This window comes from Trachypithecus francoisi, unplaced genomic scaffold (genome assembly GCF_009764315.1).
Source record: "Trachypithecus francoisi isolate TF-2019V2 unplaced genomic scaffold, Tfra_2.0 Lachesis_group3, whole genome shotgun sequence".
Taxonomy (NCBI): Eukaryota; Metazoa; Chordata; class Mammalia; order Primates; family Cercopithecidae; genus Trachypithecus; species Trachypithecus francoisi.
In genome coordinates, this window is record NW_022681468.1 from 7,173,146 (window position 1) to 7,193,974 (window position 20,829).

The 20,829-nt window shown below is 57.2% G+C and overlaps 1 protein-coding gene across 2 annotated transcripts in view; it reads left to right on the plus strand.

The window, feature by feature from the left end:
* The first annotated feature begins 37 nt into the window (after positions 1-37).
* The window catches only part of CCDC85C (coiled-coil domain containing 85C), a 94,678-nt gene continuing 73,886 nt past the window's right edge, over positions 38-20,829 (plus strand). Inside the window, exon 1 of one of the 2 annotated variants that reach the window (XM_033191370.1) lies at positions 38-1,232. In XM_033191370.1, coding sequence (XP_033047261.1) covers positions 437-1,232 — 796 coding nt within the window. In that variant the 5' untranslated portion in view covers positions 38-436. The remainder of the gene's footprint in view (positions 1,233-20,829) is intronic. The other variant, XM_033191371.1, reaches the window with a different exon arrangement.

Below are 20,829 nucleotides of genomic sequence, written 5' to 3' on the forward strand. Positions count from 1 at the left end.
CGGAACGCGCCTCTGAGAGGGCACCGGCCGGGCGGGCGGCACCGCGCAGGGGGACGGCGGGGGTCGCGCCTCTGCTCCCCCGTCGCCCTCGGGGGCGGGGCCGGGCCTCGGAGCCCCGCCCACTCTCCGCCCGGGGTGGGCGGGGCGGCGGGGGCTCCCGGAGCTGGGCCGGGGGCGGGCCTCCGCCTGCCTCGCCAGAGCCCTGAGAGCGCCCGGCTCCGCGGCCGCCGACGCAGCAGCCGCCTCCGCTCGTCAGCCCCGAGGCGCGCGGGCTCCCGGGCAGCCCCGGCGGGCGCGGCGAGAGGGCGCGCAAGGCGGCGGGGCGGGCCGCACGCGCCCCCGGCCGCCCCCCGCCCGCGCGCGGACCGGCCCAGCGGAGCCCCGGCGCGGGGAAGCGCCGGCCGGGCGAGGGCGATGCCGCGGTGACGGCCCCGCCATGGCGAAGCCCGCAGCGACGGCGGCGGCGGCGTCGGAGGAGCTGAGCCAGGTGCCGGACGAGGAGCTGCTCCGCTGGAGCAAGGAGGAGCTGGCGCGGCGGCTGCGGCGCGCGGAGGGCGAGAAGGTGGGCCTCATGCTGGAGCACGGCGGCCTGATGCGCGACGTGAACCGGCGGCTGCAGCAGCACCTGCTGGAGATCCGCGGCCTCAAGGACGTGAACCAGCGGCTGCAGGACGACAACCAGGAGCTGCGCGAGCTCTGCTGCTTCCTCGACGACGACCGGCAGAAGGGGCGCAAGCTGGCGCGCGAGTGGCAGCGCTTCGGGCGCCACGCGGCCGGCGCCGTGTGGCACGAGGTGGCCCGCTCGCAGCAGAAACTGCGCGAGCTCGAGGCGCGCCAGGAGGCCCTGCTGCGCGAGAACCTGGAGCTCAAGGAGCTGGTGCTGCTGCTGGACGAGGAGCGCGCGGCACTGGCGGCGACGGGGGGCTCTGGCGGCGGCGGCGGCGGGGGCGGGGGCGGTGCCGGCTCCCGCAGCTCCATCGACAGCCAGGCCAGCCTGAGCGGGCCGCTGGCGGGTGGCGCGCCCGGCGCGGGGGCCCGCGACGTGGGCGACGGCAGCAGTACGTCCAGCGCGGGCAGCGGCGGCAGCCCGGACCACCACCACCATGTCCCACCCCCGCTGCTGCCCCCTGGGCCGCACAAGGCCCCCGAAGGCAAGGCAGGAGCAACACGTCGGTCCCTGGACGACCTGTCGGCGCCGCCGCACCACCGCAGCATCCCCAACGGTCTGCACGGTAAGGACTACACGGGCCGGGCAGCGCGGGTCTCCCTGGCTGCAGCCCCTTCCCCAGGCTGCGGCGAGAGGAGGTGGTCCCCGGCGGTCCCACTCGTGCGGCCGCCACTCCAGACTCCTCCTCCAGCTGTCATGGATCCTGGACCAGGGGATCCCGCACCCACCCGAAGTGGGGCTTTGGGCGGTTGTGGGCCGGTCCAGTGGTGGAGCGTCTTTCTGTCCAGCTCAGAACCTGCTGCCGGTCCGGTCCCAGGAAAGTTTCTAGCGGGTGTGGTTGCCAAAATTGGCGTCTGTCACTGCTGGGCTGGCGGTGGGCGCCTCATCCCAGCCTTGGAAATCCTTGCCTAGTAGCGGGAAGTTCTGAACAGAAAAGGATACAAGGCCTCTTTGAGCACAGGTGAATTTCCCCTCTTGCAGCAACAGGTGTCCTCCAAACCAAGCAGTGTCCACGTGTGTCCAGTGGCGGGAGTTCTGCAGTAGGGTGCGGGGATTGGGAGGGTGCACAGGCAGCTGCTTGAGACCCAGAGGCAGCTGGGAAGAGGCCTGGGGCTCAGAGCCTTTCTGGTTTGCCATAAATTCCGCCCTTCTAGTCCCGGGACCTTTCTCAGCCGAAACTCTAAGACTTTCCCGAGGGAGATGTATTTGGAACGGATTCTAGCTTTTCTCCTCTATCTCCGTTTCTTTGTCTGTAAAATGGAGATGATGACCTCTGCCTCGTGGGTTTGAGGTGGAGATAAACCTTCTGAAAGGATTTATAAACTGTTGGTCGCCTTATAGGAAGTGAGTGCCATGGTCATCCGTGACCAGGGTGTGGGTGGGAGGACCTTTGGCCTCTGTCAGCGCCTGTCTTCCACGCCCATGTTACTGCTGCGCCCAGTGCAGAGGGTGGCCCCAGCTTGGGACTGTGGGAGCCTGCAGCCTGCTCCCTCTCCCAGCCCCCTGCTCAGCCCTTCTGCTCCCTGCCGGCGGATCCAGGGCCTCCCTGTTCTTACACGTTTTTTGGTTGCTTGGCTTCCAGTTCTGCTGGTAGTTACAACTGCCTGAACTTTTTGCCTGAAGGTGGAGAATGAACAGCCCTTTCTGGTTCCCTTTAAAGCCTTTCCTAATTCAGAGAAAGTGTGTCTAGGCCTGAAATAACTGCCCTCCCCAGGACCTCTCAGCCTGAGCTGGGGAGGGACGTTTTCTCCTTGGTTTGGTGGCCAAGTGGCCTCTGCAGGCGTGATGGGGTGGGGGCCGGGGTGGGAGAGATACCCATGGAGGTGGGGCGGGGGCAGTGCAGCATATTTTTCCTTTATTTACCATCCTGAGCCTGTGGGTTCAAGGCAGGACTGACTGGGTTTAGAGGGATATTTTGTTACTGATTAGCAATCTATGGCTACAACTCAGGTTTCTCTTTGTAACACTGTATCCACCCCCACCTCCCACCACAGGCTGCTTGAGGGCAGTGAGAGTAGTGCAAAGTTAGGTGGTTTAATTCGTTGGGGCTGTTTAGAGCACCACAGCCCCTTTGACTTCGCCGTCCTGGGGGGCTTTTGAAGGGTCAGTTATCTGGGCCTCGGTTTCCCCAAGGGCAGTACAAAGGAGCAGACTGCTGCAGTCTCGTGGCTGGAAAATGAGATGTTTCTGGTTTTCAGCTGCGTCATCAATGACACTTGGCGAGAGTGCCTCTCTGCAGGACACTGGAGGGCTGGAGTGTTTAGAGCATACTTGCAGGAAAGTCTCTGTCATGTTTTGGGCAAGGAGATGCGGTCCCAGTCTGGCTCAGTGGGTCAGCTGCGAGAGTGAATAATACAGGAGTGGAGGACTAGGCTAGACCGAGTTTTCCACCCCACTGGGGACCACTGGGGACCAGTGAGGGGTTGAAGTATAGGGTTTCCCACAGAATCCATCCTCCCCCAAGTCCACTTAGCACAGGACTGCTGCACATGTTGTGGCAGCAAACCTTTGCTCTGGGGTGAAATGAAAATTCAGCCTTATTATTACAAATTTCAGTTACAGATGGAATTATTATTGTGAAGTTTTGTCTCTTAAAGCCACGTGTGGCCTTGGGGTGTTATCCCACTAATATAAACGGAATGCTTGGAAACCAGGAAAGGCCCTTCTCTTAGAAACTGAGTTTTTCTTTCTTTCTTCCCCTCCCCCCCTTTTTTCAAGACAGGGTGTCACTCTGTCACCCAGGCTGGAGTGCAGTGGAACACTCATGGGGCTCACTACAGCCTCAACCTCCCAGGCTTAAGTGATCCTCCCAGCTCAGCCTCCCAAGTAGCTGTGATTAGAGGTGTGAGCCACCTCTCCTGGTGAAACTGGGTTTTTCTGTTCTGGGACTTGTAGCTTTAAATTGAACAAAGATTGGGCCTGAGCTGAGGGAGATGATGAATCTCTCTCTGGGTGGTGTCTAAAGTGGGGTCAGACCCCAGGCTTGCGCCTCATATGCTTGGTCTTTGCTTCTCCTCACAGGAACCCTGGGGAAGCAGTATTATCCCCATTTTACAGACAAGCAAGTCGAGGCTTAGAGGGGTTCCTAGCCTTGTCTGGGAAGGTGGCTGACATTGGAAGTACCTGTCCTGGGTGGGTTTGCTGCCATGATCATCTCCTGTTCAGGCCGTGGGTCTGAATCTGTTGTGCCCTTGGCCTGTTGTCATGTTTGCTGTTACTGTTAATCAGGGGACACTGGTGACTCCCTATTCTTGATTCCTGACCCAGGTTTGCCCTCTTTCTCCCGTGCTGGGAAGTGTCACTTCCTTATCAGCGACCACTGAGCAGATGGCTGAACCCCATTACCCAGAGGCGCAGGTGTCTTGAGTTTGAATCTCAGCTCCTCCATGCATATTGGGCAAGTTATTAACTGGCCAAGCCTCTCTGTGGTCCTCTTCTGTAAGGTGGACAGAACCCAGAGTACCCCATTATCCACACAAGGTTGAATGAGGTCAGGATCTACACACAGTAGGTTTCTCTTGTTGTTAGAGTCCTTGGGGCTCTCCCAGCACACCTTGTTTTCCTCTTCAAAAGTGCTTGCTGCTTAGACAGCTCACCTGAATGTTTGTGTCTGAGCCTCTTGTGTGGCCGTGCTTGCTGATGAGCTGGTGAGGACAGTGGCCCTGCTCTCCTTTCTGGGGAGCTGGTGGCAGTTGCAGCCCTGCTGGGTGCCCTGGGAGGACTCTAGGGGCTGAGATGGGAGGTGGCCCATCTGTATGCAAGGCAGCCCTGGCTGAGGCTGGCCTGGCAGGCCTGCGTATTGTGTATGTATATGCAAATAGGCTTTTCTCCTTGGCTGCTTTATTTGTTTGTTTGTTTATTTATGTATTTATTTATTTTGAGACAGGGTCTCACTGGTCACCCAGGCTACAGTGCAATGGCACTACCATGGCTCGCTGCAACCCCAACCTCCTGGGCTCAAGTAATCCTCTTGCCCTGGCCTCTTGAAGCTGCCGGGATGACAGGCATGTGCTACCATGCCCAGATAATTTTTGAATTTTTTGTAGAGACAGGAACTCACTATGTTGCCCAGGCTGGTCTTGAACACCTGGGCTCAAGCAGTTCACCTGCCTTGGCCTCCCAAGGTGTTGGGATTACAGACAAGAGCCACTGCACCTGGCTTTGGCTGGCTTTGGCTGCCTTTGGTAGAGGTCTGGTCTGGGCTGACTGGTCTTGGGACTGGGGTGTGCTTTGCTGTAGTCCACTGTGGCACACTGAGGCAGGTAAACCCCAACCCCAGAAGGTCAGGTTCTCCTTCATGAATTGATAGAATTTTCAAACACAAGAATTTTCAGTTTTTTTCCCACCTGCCCCTCCGCCTGTCTCCTGTGCCCCACCACAGGCACCACGCCCCCTCCTGCCCATTCCCAGGCATTTCCTCCCCTCCCCTGATAACCTCCTCCATGGTCCACTCCCCTTTAGCCAACCCGGAGGAACCAGGATTCTAGCAAGCCTGTGGATGAGCCCCACTTACCTTTTAAAGTTTGGATTAAAATTTTGAGCTTCTCAAAATGAGACAGGTTTGTTCTCCTGCTTGTGTTTTTGTTGGTTTAAGAGGGAGGATGGAACGGGGTGGTCTAGGCCTTTAAAAAAACAAGCACGCTAACTCTGAATAGGTCTTTTCTGTGCAGCAGCTCAGCTAATAAGGCTGCTTTTCCTAAACCCAGCTAGGCTGGGGAGCAAAGGTCAGTGAAGACAATGGGGTGGGTTAGATAAGCCTTTCCCCCTCCTCCTTCCCCATCCTGTCCCAAGGGATCCATCAATGGCCTTGGGATGCTGTGCCTCAGAAAGGAGGGCTGGCCTTGAGAGGCTCCCAGGCAGGTGACCCAGGGGTGGCTAAGCTGTGCCCAGCGCTTCACAGTTTGTCACAGACAGCATCCCGGTCCCAATTCCATTCTGTTCAGAGCTTCCAAATGGTCCCAGGAGGGAGACCTCAGCATCTCCATATCTTAGATGGGGAAACCAGGGCTTGGAGTGGTGGTGCGGTCATTTGCTCTAGGTCCTGTGGGGCTGGTTAGGGGGCCTGGGATGCGTCTTCGGTTTCCTGTGTCAGAGTTCTGAGCCCATGGCCCTGTGCCTCTGCCCAGGGACTTCCAGGGGGCTGGTGACCTCTGCCACAGAGACAGTGCACCTCCTCCCAGGATGCCAGGCCCTGGGCCTCATTCCTGTCTCCTTGTGTCTTGGCATGGAGGAGTGGGCTGAAGGCGGTGCAGGGCGGGCCACCTTTCCTGCGATGGCTGTGCTACCCCACCTCTTGGTTTCTCCTTCCCTCACTTCTCTGCACAAGGCTGGCTTACCACCGCAGCAGTCGCCCCACCAGACCTCTTGCTCAGGCCTGGCCTGTGAGTTCCCAGGACCAGCACATGATACACAAGGAAATCAGTGGTTTGCTCCTAATCTGTTTTCCGCCCATGGAGATTTTCCAATCCATGCTTGTTGCCTTCATTTGCGCAGAGAATTGGAAGTCTGTTAGGCAAGTTCCTGAGCCTCCACGGGCCTCTGTTTTCTCTTCTGCCAAGTAGGAAAATGTTACCAACCTTTGGGTTGAGGGAGGAGGGTGTAATGAGTGATACGTGTAGCCTCTGGGGGCTAGCGGCTCCTGCTGTGCGAAGGCTCCTTCTCCCACTGCAGCATTCGACAGCAGGCATGCTGAGGGGCAGTGTAGCCCTCTGGGCAGTGCTTTGGCTCTGGGGTCAGAGAGCCCTGGGTGATTTTTGGCCTTGCTACCTGCTTTATGACCATGGCAGCTTACTGAGCCTCTAAACCTCAGTTTCTTCATCTGTATCCTGAGGCTAATAATGTCTAGATCCTAGAACTGGGCCTTGAAGGATGGGTTCCATGTCCTTTCATTATTTCCTGGCCTCTGTGGATTCGCCTCCCCTGGGTAGGAGCGGGAGATCCCCTGACACACGCTCGTGCCCAGTCTAGGGTCCTCATCTAGTTGCTGAGTCCTCATCTAGTTGAATGGAGGGGGCCAGCATTCCAGGCAGGAATAAGAATGGCCAAGGTCTGGAAGTGGGGTCTGGAGCATGGCATTGAGAACCTGGGGCCCGCAAGGTGGACCCAGGATGTGTGCGGGGAGATAACCCTTAGCGGGGTTAGTGCTGTGTGCACCCGCACAGGGCAGACCCCAAAGTCCCAGCTTTTCAGACTTTAGTGCCCACAAACAAGAGTGGCCCAGGTGGGCTGTGTTGCCTCTGGGCCTGGGGAGCGCTGTGTCAGGGGAGGTTGCGTGGACACTAAGAAGGGGCATTCCTGAATCCACTGAGGATGGGGCTTGTGGACATCCCAGACAGCTCTGGGAATCTGGTTGAGAACTGTCGGAGGTGGGAGGGCAGGTCTGGTTGTCAAGAGCCGGGCGACAAGCGGGACTTGACCTCACAGGTGGTAATTTGATCTTCAGGAGGAAGGGAAGCATCTGCGAACCTCACTGAGCATTTACTGCCTCTGAGGTCTGAGTGCCTCCTGAGTAGTGATTCTTGGAGTCTGGCTTGTGGGGTGGTGGTTCTGGAGCATCACTCTGGTGACCACTGTAGTGTGGGCTGGGCTAGGGGAGCAGGGAGTGGAAGCTGAGGGCTTCCGTTGGGAGGAGGTCCTGGCCAGGAGAGAGGCCACAGGACAGAACCTTCTGTAGTTTCCAGACCTGGTGAGCCTGCTCCAAAGTCCTGCTCTCAGCTGCTGTCAGCCTTCTCATGACCTCTGACCTCTAGGGCAGGCGTCCTGAGCTCTTGGGCGGGGCTTAGGCAGGGCAGCGCCTGTGGGAGATGATGCCACTCCCAGGTGGCTACTGTGCCCTCCATCCCCAGCGCCGATGCTGCCTCCCGCTACTCCCACCCCTACGTCTAGGGTGGTTGGGATCAGCATTTGGGATCCAGGCAGGGACCGCTCTGGGGTTCAGAATTCTCATCTCCCTGCTACATAACAACAAGAGACCCGAGTAGCATCCCCAAAGGCTTGGGGATAGAGGAACAAACTTGTCTGCTGAAGGGACCTGATGCTTTTTTGACCATAAAATGTCAGGAATGGTCCCCCTCCCCTAAGCAAGCACCCAGGATTGGTCACTTATACATCCCCTGTCTACACAGGCAGAGGGTTCTAGACAGGCCTGGAGCCGGGACACTGGGGGATGGGTGCCTGCTCTTCAGCAGCTCATCGTCGACCTCCAGCTCTCGGGGCGAGGGGGGGGGGTGGCGAGCAGAAAGATCAGGACTGTACTGACTGCCTGTACGTGTTCTTGGGTTTGCCTTATGTCTGCTGTTCAAACAGAGGCGTGGAGCATGCTTCACTACAGTGGATGGCCCTGGGGAGGAGGTGAGGGTCTGAGTCCCTTTTTTTCTTCCTGATTCCTCAGCAGCAGAGACATTCTGCCATTTCCTCAGTTCAGAGCTGGGCATTTTCCCTTCCCAGTTGTAATGTGGGGCGTGTCTTAGAGCCCATGTGCACATTTGCTGGCAGGTCTTCCCCTGTCTGCCCCTGGAAAAGCTCTTGAGTAGACTGTGTTTCTGCGGCTGATGGTATCTGAGAGTGGAGCAAATGCCAGGCCTGGGAGAGCTGGAAACCCCTGAGCAAACTTCACGGAGTCCTAAGGCATTAAGAGACTTGAGAAAGATGGGGCCCAGCCCAGGGCCAGCCACGTGGGTGCTGGAGCCCTCCCTGCCCGCCTGGGGCCCTCTGTCATTGCTATCGGTCCCTCTGGGAGTTTATGAGCCTGGGACTCTGGTCCTCTTGACTCCCACTCTTGGCACAGAGTGGCAGGTTCTGAAAGTCTTTTGGATGGAGCAAACGTGTGCCTGGCACTGTGCTGAGAGCAACTGGGTTTTCTCTCACTCGCCTCCCACAAAAGTTGCTGGTCCCCACTGGGGTCCCCGTTTCAGCTAAGGAACAGGCCCAGGGTGGTGAGGCAAGTCACAGCAGGGGCAGGGTCGGGCCAGGCCAGGCCAGGGGCTCCCGTCCAGCTGACCCCGGAGCCTGTGCCAGCTGATATGTCCCAGTTCCCCTGCCCTGTGTGTGTGATTATTCATCATGCCACTTTGCCTCGAGGAAATGCCCAAGTTGGTCTCTTAACCTCTTCAGGTGTGCTGGGAGCTCAGAGGAGGGGTGGCTGAATTGGGAACTGAGATGGGCCTTGAAGATGGACTTAGTAAAGCAGAAGAGAGCAGGTGAGAAAAGAGACCAGGCTTTGCAGAAAGAACGGCTGAGCTGGGCAGATCACCTGAGGTCAGGAGTCCAAGACCAACCTGGCCAACATAGTGAAACCCCATCTCTACTACAAATACAAAAATTAACTGGGTGTACAGGCACGTGCCTGTAATGCCAGCTACTCAGTAGGCTGAGGCAGGAGAATCTTGTGAACCAGGGAGGCAGAGGTTGCAGTGAGCCATCACACCACTGCACTCCAGCCTGGGACACAGAGCAAGACTCATCTCAAAACAAAACAAACCAAAACCAAAACCAAATGAAACCAAAACAAAAAGAACCGGAGCAAAGGCGTGTGGTGGGCATTCGCCTGCATCTTGGGTTCAGCTGGGGTGATGGATGAGTGGGGACCCAGGACAAGGGTTGGGGCAGTGAGCAGGGCCAGGACAGGTAGGGTCTCTGAAGCCTCTTCCACTGACCCTGAAGTCGCTGGGTTGGGCTTTCCTTCAGGGTGTGGGCAGTTCCAGTTCTAACCTTTTCTGATGGACTTTCCAAGGGGACCCAGAGTTACCTGTTAGGAGTCCTGTTAGAAACTGGAAACTTTATAGCCTGTCCCCCTCTTTCTCATGCTCCCCACCTGATAAATATGCAGGCACATCACCTGCTGGGTCTGAGTGGCCTCGTCAGCTGACATGCCCCGTGCCTGGGGGTCTTGGGAGATTACCATTGTTCTGTGGATTGGACAATCCAGACTGAACCAGCGGCTTCAGCCCACTTGAGACCCAACCATGTGTAAGTCCCTTCCTCTCCCTGGGCTCTCATTTTCCTGTCTGTAAAATGGGAAGCTTGGATGGGCTGAGCTGAGAGTCCCAGGGACCCTCATCTCCTCTGGCCCTTTGACTCAGAGCCACAAGGAAGGGGTGGCCTCCCCGACCATCCTGCCTCCTGTTGGTCACTCTGTGGTCCTATGAGCCAGCTCTTTTATATTCCTGGGGATTTTCTTCCTATACCCTACAGCCTGGGTTTTATCTCCTGCCTGGTGGTTGGTCCTTGCCTTTGGGCAGGTGGGGATGGTGAGGCTGCCTGTGACCACATGGGTACCACTGTGGGAGCTAGAGATGGTGACCTGTCTAAACGCTGTTTGAGGCTGAGACCCTGGCCCAGCCTCCCCTCCTGCAGGGCCCCAGTGGAAGTACCTGCCTCCCCTATCTGATGGACTTAGTAACGGGTTTAGTGCAAGAGGAGAACACCGAGCTTCAATTCCTGGTGCAGGTTTGCTGGGGATAAGCCTGAGTGTTCCTGGACTCCAGGTTCCTCCGTTTGCTGTCCTGTCTCTCTCCCAGTCCAGAATGTTGTTGCAATGCACAGTCAGTGTTGGAGGGAGGAGTGAACAGTCCTGGAAGGACTGACCAGGTGCCAGATAGTGGTTGACCCACTTTGCCCACCTGTCTTTCTTTTCTCATTTGTACACTTGGCACCGAGTTAAATAAGTTACTCCCTGCCCCTGTCCCCTGCCCCCACCACCAGCAAAATCAAACCTCCCCAAGAAGGTGATGATTTGCACAACCCCACCTTCCCCATTTCCCCTGAATAATTACTAAAATATATACCTTTTGGCTTTTACCAGTGGTTCCTAACTATGGCTATATATTAGCTATCACTTAGAAAACTTTAAAAAATACCAGTGCCTGTGCCCAGCCCCAGAGATGGGCACAGTTGGTCCCGGTGTCATTGGAGGCTGTGAAGGCTCTGGAGTTCTGCTGGGTGGCCAGAGCCAGGATCCCAGAGAACAGCCATGGGCCCTGCCAGCAGGCCAGCTAGGGACGAGGTTGCGCCCACACTGGGCACCACAGAGCCTGGCCGGCCAGGGTTGGGAGGCCGGTGTCAGTTCATGTTAGCAGTGAGGGGTAAACGACCCTGCCTGTGTTGTCCCCTCGCTGACCTGTGCTGCACAGCCGCTGGGGAGGTGGCTTTGGCGAGGCCGTGGAATGCCGTTTTGGGCCCTGGACGCACCCTGGCTTGCACCCCTACCTCCCTGCCCCAGGAGCTCGAATCAGCTGCCAGGCATCCCCATGGAGGCGGCTGCCTTCGCCACCCCCTTTTGGCGGGCTGGGCAGGTGAGGTAGAGGCCTTTCCAGGCTGTTTTGAAGGGGACAGAGGCAGGCAGGGCCGGTGGCACCAAAACGGCAGCTATGGAGAAGAGTCGACCCATTTCCAAAAATAGACCATCCACTGTCAGGGGAAGCATCTCTTTGTCTTCCCAAATCTGTCTTTCCGTTGGCTCCCAGGTTGTAAGGCAAGAAGGAGGCCCGCTCTTGTCTAGGAATCAGAGGCTCCCTTGAGCGTGGTGCTCCCCCGCCTGGCACAAGGGCCTGATTGTGTGGGGCCCTGAATGCTCCCGCCTGTCACGGTGCACGGCACCGGCCCGGCTCCCTAATGAGCCCGCTCTGGGAGTGGCCCTTTGTGGCAGGTTCCGGCCACATTGCCCGCGGCAGGGCTCTGTTTCCCGGCTGCTTAATATCCCTCAGCGGCTCCGGTGGGACAATGGGACACTCCCCCAACCCACCCACCCTTTCTCCAGAAAATTAAGAAGTGAGTTTCTCCCTCTTTCAGCACCTTCTGTCCTGGCTGGCAGGGGAAGGTTCCCCTCTTCTCCCCCTTGCCTTTGCCCAGTCCCTCCTGGGGGACCTCCCTCCGCTTCCGCCATTGTCTCCTTTCTCTTGTTCCTTTTTGGTCTGTCCTCTGGCTCCTTCCCCACAAACAGGCTCACGTTTCCTGGTCCAAAGCAACACAGAGCCCCTCTTGTCTACCACTGTGCCCCTTGGCCTTCCTCCCTTCACCGGGGGATAAACCCTAGAGGCTGAGGCCACCTCCTTCCTTCTCCTTCCTTGGCTCTGGGCAGTCCCAAACCCTGGTGGCTCTGGTTCTGTCCAGCAGCCTCTTCTCATCTCAACTTCCTGATGGCATTTGATGTCCCCATGGGCTTGTTTTCTAGAATGGGGTGGTGTGCTGTTCACCTAGGACCTCCCTGAGCAACTTCTAGCACTTTCTCCAGCCCCTCCTGCCTGGGGGAAAACATCGCCCTGGGCCGGCTGAGCAGTCTCTCCCTACCACTTGCTCCTGGCCTTGCAGCTCAGGTGTCCAGATTGCTACTGGTCACTATGCTATTCACCTTGTGTCTTTTGGGTTTGGTTTCCTCTCTCCCCTGCACTCCTGCTCCCCTGCCTAACCCACAACCCATCACAGTCAAGATTTCCTGGCTCTAACCCCGAGTGGTGTCCACTAGCCACATGTAGCTGCTTCATCTCACTTTTATTACTATTAAGTGACATGCAGCCACACCGACCCCCTGCCTTCGCACGGGCTGGTACCGTGCTGACAGCGAGATGAGGAAAATGCCACCATTGCAGGAATTCTGCTGGGCAGCGCAGGGCTATCATCCCTGCTACTTAGGAGGCTGAGGCAGGAGAATCTCTTGAACTCAGGAGGTGGAGGTTGCCGTGAGCCGAGGTCATGCCACCACACTCCAGCCTGGGTGACAGAGTGAGACTCCATTTCAAAAATAAAGGAAACCTGACACCTGAGCGTGGCGTCAGGGCTTCCTGCCACCTCCCCACCAGCTGCAGCGCTTTACTACCCTGGCCCTGGAGTTGTGGCCCCAGGACAACTTGCCATGCAGAAGGCACATTGCAGGCCCTCAGGTGACCCCCCCCCATCCTGCCCCCTGCACAGACTGAAATCTCGCCCTTCCTCTGAGGTGCAGGGCAGCCTTTGCAGGTGGCTGGGCTATAGGATGTGGGACCTGCAGCCCTCATGCACTCAGCATCTGTGGGAGCTGTGGGAGCCTCCGCAGCCCCAGGCCAGGCTCTTGGAGGATGTCCTGCGGCCATGGGTGCCAGGCCTGCCCATGTAGGAGAGGCTGGTAGCCTTGAGCGGTGCATGTGGGGGTCCATATGTCTGGGCAGGAAACCTGAGCCCAGAGAAGGCTGCACAGCTCCAGGGGTCTCCCCGGCAGAGCCAAGCCAACTGGTTCCCAGCCGCCAGCACCTTGTTCTTGAAATGAGGCCACAAAGGATTCAGGATCAGAAAACAAAGAATGTGGCTTTTAAACTGGTGGGGTAGGGGCAGATTGGACACCGGCCAGTGAGGCATACTCGCCGCCCCCGCCCCCACCGGGAGGCTGCAGACTGCCCTGGCCTTGTCATTAGGGCTTTGAGCTTCCTCCCCTCCTGCCCTCTGTGCTGCCTCCTACCCTTGGCAGCGGCTGGGGTGGGCAGGTGCCTCTTGGGGTTAAATGAGCCGCTGTGTCCAGCTGCCGGCCATTACTCTGGCCGTCCCTGGCGGATGAGACCATTAGCACTGCAGCTGAGGCTCTGGCTCTGGGCTTGGCCCCTGTGCAGCCTCATGGTGCTCTCCTGTGGTGACTCACCGAGCCTCTGGTGTGTTGGTCGGGGGTAGGGGGGCGTCAGGGTGACATCAGTGTGATTACAGCAGCAGAGCACACAGAGAGACTGGACCTGGGTCACACCGACCCCAGCCCAGCTCCCAACCTGTCCCATGCTAGGACTTGGGTGGGACACTTGCTTCATCCATAAACGGAGGCTTCCCCGACCTTGTTAGTTGGGAAGGTCACATGAAAGCCCCTTCTTTTTTTTTTTTTTTCTTTTTTTAAGCCACTAGACCACCAGGAAGAAAGACCTTTCCAAACTGCCTTATTCTGGAAATGCAATGGCAGTGTTGATGGTGGGGGGAGCCATGGCAGGCAAGGGGGTCTCTGATGTCAATGGCCCTGGAGGCCCCCGGTATCCTCGACAACCCATCAGGCCTCTCAGTCTCCTCCGGCTGCTCCTCTTTTGCTGAGCTGTTCCTGTCAGCCAAGAGTTTCTGGTGAGCCTGCCACTGATGCCTCTGCCTGCTCCAGCTCTGCCCTGTCACATTCCTTCTGCTGACAGATTGGATGGAACAGTGCAGGGAGTGTGGTCAGGAGGCCCTCGGGATGCTGCCTGCCCTCCTGCTGGTGCCCCCACCCTGAAGGGTGGTCCCCAAGACTAGGAGTTTGGAGGACCCCAGGAGCGGTCAGGAGGCCTTGGGGTGTTGCTTAACGCTTTTGCTGGCATCCCAACCCCAGGGCTACTCTGATCTGCGGAGACTCCAATCCCTCTCCACTGAGTTCAAAGCTTGTCCACCGTGAGTGCTGGTCTGCTGTGGGCAACACGATCGGCTCTGAAGTGTGTGGCGCGGAAATGTTGTGTGCACCCTGGATGAAAAAAACCCTCGTTTGGTGCAACCCAAGCTCTGAGCAGGAGGGAGGCTGAGGGAGAGCAGCCATCTCTGGGGTCTGCCCTCCTGCCTACAGCAAATGCGCCGTGGGCGTGGCTGCAGTGGAGGGGGTCACTTGGGCTCTCGGAACCCCTGGGCGCAGGCAGGGGTATAGGCAGCAGCGTGATCCTCCTGGCTCTTGCTTTATTTTGGGGGTCATGACAGGAGGCAGATGCCTGGGCCAGCTCGGGGTCGCCCATGGCCCCATAGCAGCCCCTGCGGCCTCTCAGCAGCCTGTCCTCCTCTCTGCACTGGTCACATGGGCAGTGGGGCTCTGCAACCCATCAGCCAGTGCATCCACAGACTCCTTAACCGGGACCTCTGAACCCCCAAAATGACTGTGCAGCCTTGCATTTTTCCTGGAATAGGGACCGCAGCTTTAATCAGAGCCCAAAGTGGTCCATGACTCAGGAAAGATGAAGAATTCAGGTAGGAGGGTTGGTGAGGCTCCTGCCTGAAGCCTTTAAAAAATAAAAATAGATCAACTGAATGCATGTTCATGCTCGGGAAACTCCACGCAGAACACAAAGGCATAGAGTCGAGTAAAATCCAACAGCGTTCTGCGGGTGCCGGTTACCCTGGGCTCACAGCCGTCCTGGCTGCGTCTGTTGTCTGGCGGATCTGGGCCATGGCTCTGCGCTCACCCCTGCCTGCTCTCCTCAGCGCTCACTCTGTTGACGCTGCTTGGGCCTCTTTCCTGAAGCTGTTTTTGTTTATATGAGGGCTTTAGGGTTGGGTCGATGTTTTCATGCAAACATCTGCTTCCTGGACTTCTTCTTCCTGATTATTTTCTTTCTTCCTTAGTCTCTGACCAGTCTCCCCAGGCCTCCGTTTACCCATAGGTGAGGTGAAGCAGTTGGATCAGATCCATGGTGCTTGGAGACCCCGGAGGAACTTGGGGAAGCTCTAGGAGCCCAGGCCATCCTTTTTTTTTTTTTTTTTTTTTTGAGACGGAGTCTCGCTCTGTCGCCCAGGCTGGAGTGCAGTGGCCAGATCTCAGCTCACTGCAAGCTCCGCCTCCCGGGTTCACGCCATTCTCCTGCCTCAGCCTCCCGAGTAGCTGGGACTACAGGTGCCCGCCACCTTGCCTGGCTAGTTTTTTGTATTTTTTAGTAGAGACGGGGTTTCACTGTGTTAGCCAGGATGGTCTGGATCTCCTGACCTCGTGATCCGCCCGTCTCGGCCTCCCAAAGTGCTGGGATTACAGGCTTGAGCCACCGTGCCTGGCCCAGGCCATCCTTTTTGTCAGCCTTGCCCGGGGCTCCTCCTAGCCTGGCCTCTTCTCTTCGTCTAGTAGAACGAGTACTTTTGGGGGCTTTTTTGGGTATTCCTGCTGCTTGGGGCTTTGAAGACCTGCGGTGGCCTGGTTTTTCACTGCAGGAGCACCTTCCAAGTGCTTATCTGGGTGGGGGAATGACCTGACCCCCAGACCAGAAAGGGCAGCCGGGGGACCCTTTGCCATCGCCTGTGCGAGGCTTCCCTCCTCCCAGCTCGCTTCCTCAGGCCTCCTGGGCCAGCGCCATCGCCAGCAGGAGCAGAATAAAAATGGGAAAATCTCATTTTCTTTTGAATTACAACCTTGATCTCTCTTTCATACTCCCACACCAGGCCTCTGGTGACTTTTGGATGGGCCTGTGGGCTCCCTTTTCTCTGGGTAAATATACAGGCATTGACTGGCATTGGCATCTGGAAACGGCGGGCTTAGGAGCACCCAGGGGGGCCTGGGGTGAGGAGAAGGTGGTGTGTGCACAGGACTGACCAGCCTGGCTGAAGCTACCCTGGGTGGGTGTCCTCACCAATGTTTGACTCAGAAAGGTGCTGGTGGACCACCATGCCAGCTGCATCCCAAGCAGGTTGAACTCGGCATTCCTTTGTAGTGGCAAAGGCTGCCCCGGGGTGACTCTTGTGTTCAGCTGAGATGCGTCTCCCCAGTCAGCCCTACCCGCCCCTTGTTGGTCTGCTGATTGGCAGCTGGAGGAAGTGGGGACGACAGACCCAGTGGGGAGTCCAGCCCAAGAGGCCTGTGCAGGCCTGGGGGTGTGGAAGGGGACTTGGGTGAGGGGTGGCAGGCACAGGCGAGCTGGGAGGGCCAAGGGGAGACCAGAGGGCGCTGGACTGGGGCTTGCCACATTCTCCACGAGGACAGGAACACAGAAGCTGGCCAGGAGGGCAGTGTGGCTCTGTTATTTGTGTAGCAGACATTTCTGTGGCTGGCTGTGATGTGAGGGCTCCAGGCTAGAGTGACCCCATGCCTGCTGCACCGTCTTACTCGGTGCCCGGGGATGAGCCTGCGGGAGAGGTAGAGTCAGCCCCCCCGCAGCGAGAGGGGCGCAGAGGTCCTCAGGCGCATGGCTGTGCGGGGGTTCTGCTCCAGGGTCCCTGCTTGGCTGGCCTGCCTCCTGAGATGCGTGGCTGCCCTCGGGTGCTCAGGCCTGTCTCCCATGCCAGGCCCATGGCCTTTCCCAGTTGAGAACAATGAGCCAGGCAGTGTGGCCCAGAAGTGGGTGAGTGACTGAACTTACAGAGGTGCTGTGAGGGACAGGGCTGGCTGGGAGCCTTGGAAGGTCTTTGTCCCCTGTGAGGTAGACCCTTGGCTTAGAGCTCTCTGGGGCCATCACATAGGGGGATGGAATAAATCCATGTACACTGTTCTTGGTTTTTCTTTTCTTTCTAAACACATCTCCCCCAGAGGCCTTAAATGAGACTTAGTTCTGACCATTAACTTCAGGCACTGAGCTATTTTTTGGTCATGAGGCTGTGAGGGCTTTAGCAGACAGTTAATTGCCCTGCAATGATGTTGGGGAAGGTCTTGGAGGGACAGGCCACAGTGACTCACCCTGCTCTGAACCCGGGATTCTCCCAAGTCAGGGGCTGCCTGGAATCATGTGCCAGCACCCTTTATCTCTGTCCTGAGATTTTATCCTTTTAATGCCCCACGGTTGTGTGATACCTCTGGCAGGCCTAGGGGGAATCTGGGAGGAAGAGGGAGGTCTCCTTGCAGAGGCTGCCCAGAACCTCAGGGTGGTGGGATGGGCCTTGAGGGGCTGTGGGCCTGACCAGGACCTTGGCTGTTGCTCTTTTGGGGTATCCCTCCCACTGTCACCCGAGGAGCAAGCAGGCCCCCGGTAGGAGGGCAGAGGCCTTCTTTGAGCGTGGGAGTGCTGCCCATGGCTGCGGGCTTGGCTGTGGTGCCCCAGCCCTGAGGCCACCTGGTGGGATTTGGGTTGTGCCATAGGTAGGGCTTTCCTCTGGCCGGGGGACCTTGATGGACAGTGGCAGGCATAGGGTGGAAGGGGCGGCTGGTGGAACAGTGGCTGGCTGGGGATCCCCCGCGGACACATTGCTGCTGTCCATGTCTCCAGTGGCTCAGACAGGGAGAGGCTCATGTGTGGCAGTGATGAGTCGGCATCTGGAAACAATGCCCTCATTAAAGAGGCTTCTTTCTAAAAATGGATGCGTTTATCATGAAAGGGCTTCAGGAGGAGGAACCCTCGGGGCTGCCTGAGTGTTGTAAACGTGCTCATGGGAAGCGGAACCCCTGAACCCATGGCATGTCACATGCACCCTATCCATGCCCCCACCCTAGCATATTCTAGTGGGTTCCCTAGTGTGGTGCTCAGACAAGTGCCCCTCACCACATGCCTCAGTTTCCCGCCTGGGGAGATGGACGTTTTGGTGATTCAGTGCCCCGGACCTTTTGCACTCCAGGCTGGGCCATCTTCAGCAGTGCTGCCGCCTGTGAGGGGTGTTTGTGGCAGAGGGGATTGTGCCTCTGGTGCCTGCTGATGGCCACGTCCCCACCCCCGAGGCTATGCCCTGCTTGCTGGTGCTTGGGAGACAGATGGGGCCTGGTGTCTCTGAGCTGGCCCTTCTGTGTGTGGGGAGGGGCAGGGGTGGAGTTCTCTGTGGGAGCCCTCTAGAAGGGTCAGGAGCCGGCCCTGGCCCCGTGTGGCCCTGCACTCATGGTGCGACTTTGGCCAGGTGCCCCCTCCTTGGGACCTCATCTATAAGGGGCCCCTGAGCTCCCCTCCAGCCCTGCCTGATTCTGGGCCTCAGAGTCATGTGGGGTCATTGTTATTGCTTGGTCTGGGTGCCACCCAAGGCAGGGAAGGGCAACCTGGAAAGAAGGTCCTGCCCAGAAAGGGACAGCAGCTCTGTGTGGGAGGAGGAAGGAGGCCTGGGTGCCAGTGCCCCCGTGCCCCGACCAGGGCCACCTTCTAGTTTCAGGCCTAAGGTCCAGGGAAGAAGGGTCTTGGACTTAACTTCCCTGCTGTGTTTGGCAAAGGGCTGGGACAGCCACACCACCTTGCTAAGTGGGCCCCGGGTAAGGAGGTCTTTAGTTACCTGGCTGGTGCCCCGAGGATCTGTGCCACCTAAGGAGGCCCAGAGGGAGGGTCTTTGCATCTGAATGCTGGTCTGGTTGTGCATCCACCCATGTGATCTCAGACAAGGCTGCAGACCCACGTGCTGCACCTTTCTGTCTGTTAATGAGGTGTCCCAGGCATCCCATTGTGTGGGCTCTTGAGGATCAAACAAGATGGGTGTATGGTGACAACAATAGTAGTAGGAACAATAATAGCTGACAGTCACTCAGCACTTTCTACACAGTCACTCATTTGACTTTTGCAGGGCAAAAACACTTATGTTCCCCATTTGAGCAAAGAGCAAATTGAGGTGCAGAGATGTGAAGTCACTTGCCCAAGGTCCCAGTGGAGAAAGCGGCAGAGCTGGGGTTTGACCCCAGCAGTCTGACTCTGGGGTCCCCACACCTGACACCTGCCCACACCACCTTTCTGTGTTCTGTCCACATAAAAGCAGAGTTTCCCCATCAGTAACTTTTTCTTCTTCCCAAACTATTTCCTGTTTATTGTAGGAAATTTAGAAAAATAACTACCTGTGACCCCAGCACCCAGATAGTCTCTGCGTACCACTGTGAGTGTGGCCCACAGTGACACTGTTATTGGTTATTGGCATGTGTCCTCGCTTCCCATGGGAGGACTGAACAGGTGTAGTATGGAGGCAGTTATTTTTGGGGGTGGAGGGGGACAGGGTCTCGCTCTGTGGCCCAGGCTGGAGTGCAGTTGCCCAATCTTTTTTTTTTTTTGAGATGGAGTCTCGCTCTGTTGCCCAGGCTGGAGTGCAATGGTGTGATCTTGGCTCACTGCAAGCTCCGCCTCCCGGGTTCACACCATTCTCCTGCTTCAGCCTCCCGAGTAGCTGGGACCACAGGTGCCCACCACCACGGCCGGCTAATTTTTTTTTGTCTTTTTTAGTAGAGACAGGGTTTCACTGTGTTAGCCAGGATGGTCTCGATCTCCTGACCTCGTGATTGGCCCGCCTTGGCCTCCCAAAGTGCTGGGATTACAGACGTGAGCCACCGCGCCCGGCCCAGTTTCCCAATCTTAGCTCACTGCAGCCTCTATCTTCCTGGCTCAAGAGATCCTTCTGCCTCAGCCTCCCGAGTGTCTGGGACTGCAGGTGTGTGCCACCATGCCTGGCCAATTTAAAACAAATGTTTCTCTGTAGAGACAAGGTCTTGCTGTGTTGCCCAGGCTGGTCTCAAATTCTTGAGCTCAAGCCATTCTCCTGCCTTAGCCTCCCGAAGTGCTGCGATTACAGCGTCCACTGCGCCCAGCCCCAAAGCAGTTCTTATTTGGAGTGTGATTTTTTTTTTCCGCTTCTGTGGGCAGTGGGGCAGTTATGTGGACTTGAAAGTTGAGCACTGGTAGGAAAACTTACTCTGGCTGCAAAGCCATGCAGGATTTACATTTCAGTGTCCGCCATGTGATAGATTTCTTCTTGCACACTGTACACCCCTGCGTGAGTTCTGTCTTCCTAATGTATCCTGAGATGCCCCTGAGCGGAGCTCAGGGAGGCTAGAACCTCTGCTGAGGTGACATGACACATAAACCCCACCAGGCTTGGGGAGCAAGGCAGCCCCCTTATTTATCTGGTCTCTGTGCGAGGGAGAGCATGTGATGGTGTGGCAAGGATGCTTGTGTGCTCCGGGTGGCCTGCTGGACAAGCATCCTGCCTGGATGGGGGCAGGAGTACCTCCCAGCTGCTATCTCACCAGGTCCTTGGACTGCTGACTCCACTCCCCACCACCACGTGATTTATCGCTGGTGGAGGTGCAGAGGATCAGCGGCCCCTAAGTAATCCATTGCTCATTGTGGGAATGCTCAGAAGACACTGTGATGTTCAAAATTATGATTTAAAAATCATCTCTAATCCTACCCTCACAAGAAGCTGCAAAAGTAAGTCAGGCATGGTTATGTGTACCTGTAGTCCCAGCCACTTGGGAGGCTAAGGCGGGAGGATTACTTGAGCCTAGGAAGTTGGAGGCCAGCCTGAACAACATAGTGAGCCCCACTTCTCTAAAAAGAAGAAAAAGAGTTGCAAAGTAGTGCAAAGGGCTCCTGTGTACCCTTCCCCCAGCTTCCCCCAGTGGTGACATCTCACGTAAGGAGTACATTATCACAGCCAGGACCATGACAGTGACACAGCGCAGCCTAGACTGCAAACCTGAGCTCAGATTGCACCTGCCTGTTACATGCACTCATTTCTCTGTGTGTACAGTGTTTTATGAGATTTTATCATAGGTGTATGTTAGTTATATACACTTTTTTTTTTTTTTGACAGAGCCTCGCTTTGTCTCCCAGGCTGGA